The sequence below is a fragment of the Cyprinodon variegatus genome, unplaced genomic scaffold (assembly GCF_000732505.1).
Source record: "Cyprinodon variegatus isolate N-32 unplaced genomic scaffold, C_variegatus-1.0 Scaffold81, whole genome shotgun sequence".
Lineage (NCBI taxonomy): Eukaryota > Metazoa > Chordata > Actinopteri > Cyprinodontiformes > Cyprinodontidae > Cyprinodon > Cyprinodon variegatus.
The window spans coordinates 119,420-120,768 of NW_015150534.1; the positions used below are offsets into that span (position 1 = coordinate 119,420).

Sequence of the window (1,349 nt, forward strand, 5' to 3'; positions counted from 1 at the left end):
TGAAAAAGCTTCCTGGATGAGAAGCGAAACGTCTTCAAACTTGGAAACAAAATCCAGTGGATTGATTTTTTTTACTGTGGAGTTCCTAATCTAAATTATAAAGTAAAACATTTAAGTGCCCGTATCAGCATTAATTCTGGTTGTGTTGCAACATTTTTTTTCTTTCTTTCTGAAAGTTTTTTTCTCACAGAGGCACTCTTTTTTTTTTCTTTTTTTTTTGCCATATTAGGGTAGTTTTTGGTGATTCAATTGACTCAAATTTTTTACTATGAAAAATGTTTTTGCTGGTGAAGCTAATGGTTCAGTTATCATCAAAGTTTGTCAAGGATTTCATTTTTAATTCTAACAAAGAAAATCTCTTGTTGCACTCATCTTTTTTTAATTATGTGAGCAGTGTTTTAAAATGTCTGAATCTTAGCATTTTTCTCCCATGGAAGAATTTAGGAGGATGAAGGAGTCATCAAAGCTCCAGCTGTCAGCAGAGTGAGCTTAAAGCCCAATAACAGCCTGTCTCTATTTGCAGGGATGACTCAGCCGATGTTGATGTTTACAATCCACAAAAGAACGAGTGGGACGAAATTAGACCCATGAACCAGGTTTGTATTTCGCATCAGATTCTTGTTTGCTGGCCTGTTTTAATAATAGTCATCTGTGACCTCCAGGGAAGTAGAAAAACAAGAGCTGGTCGCCCAGAAGATTAAACCCACAAAAACAAGCAGGAAATTGTGTTTTTTTATTTTTTTTTCTAACAGATTTATTGTCCAAACACAGCAGAAACTCTAAAAATATAAAAGAAAAGAATGTGATCAGATACATATTTACACAAGAATAAAAAGTTAATATTGGGGGCTATAAAAAAACCACTCAAATTCTCATAATTACCAAAAACACGATTCAAGACAAAGAAACAGTTCTTAGACTTAGACAGATTTTTATTTTGTAAACAAAAAGAAATTTCATTAAGTACAGCTCTCTAGACTATCTTAATTTTTTAAGTGCAGGTAAGCAGCAGTGATAAAATCATTGTGATGAAAAAAAGTGATGTAAACATATGACTGTATAGTTACAGTTCCGACATTTCATTTTTTTTTTACCCATTTTACATAACATTTAGCAGTATAGAGCTATAGAAATAAAATAGCTGCTATAATTTGAGCAGTTTCAACATAAAAACTATAAAAACAATCTAATTTTTGTGGTGCTGATTTAGATATTGCCTCAAATTTCTTAGAGTTTTTTTCTTCTTACTGGTGCTGGAGCTTAGCCTCGTGAGACCATCCTGATCTTGCGAGTTTTCAAGATTTTACTCGCTAATTAGTCTGGAGACTCTCCGTTAAAGAAAAATTTGG

The 1,349-nt window shown here is 32.8% G+C and overlaps 1 protein-coding gene across 3 annotated transcripts in view; it reads left to right on the forward strand.

Annotated features, from left to right (window-relative positions):
* klhl21 (kelch like family member 21) overlaps window positions 1-1,349 on the forward strand; it is a 30,063-nt gene that overhangs the window by 25,992 nt on the left and 2,722 nt on the right. For all 3 annotated transcript variants that reach the window (XM_015373122.1, XM_015373124.1, XM_015373123.1), the window contains exon 4: window positions 524-596. In XM_015373122.1, coding sequence (XP_015228608.1) covers window positions 524-596 — 73 coding nt within the window. The remainder of the gene's footprint in view (window positions 1-523; window positions 597-1,349) is intronic.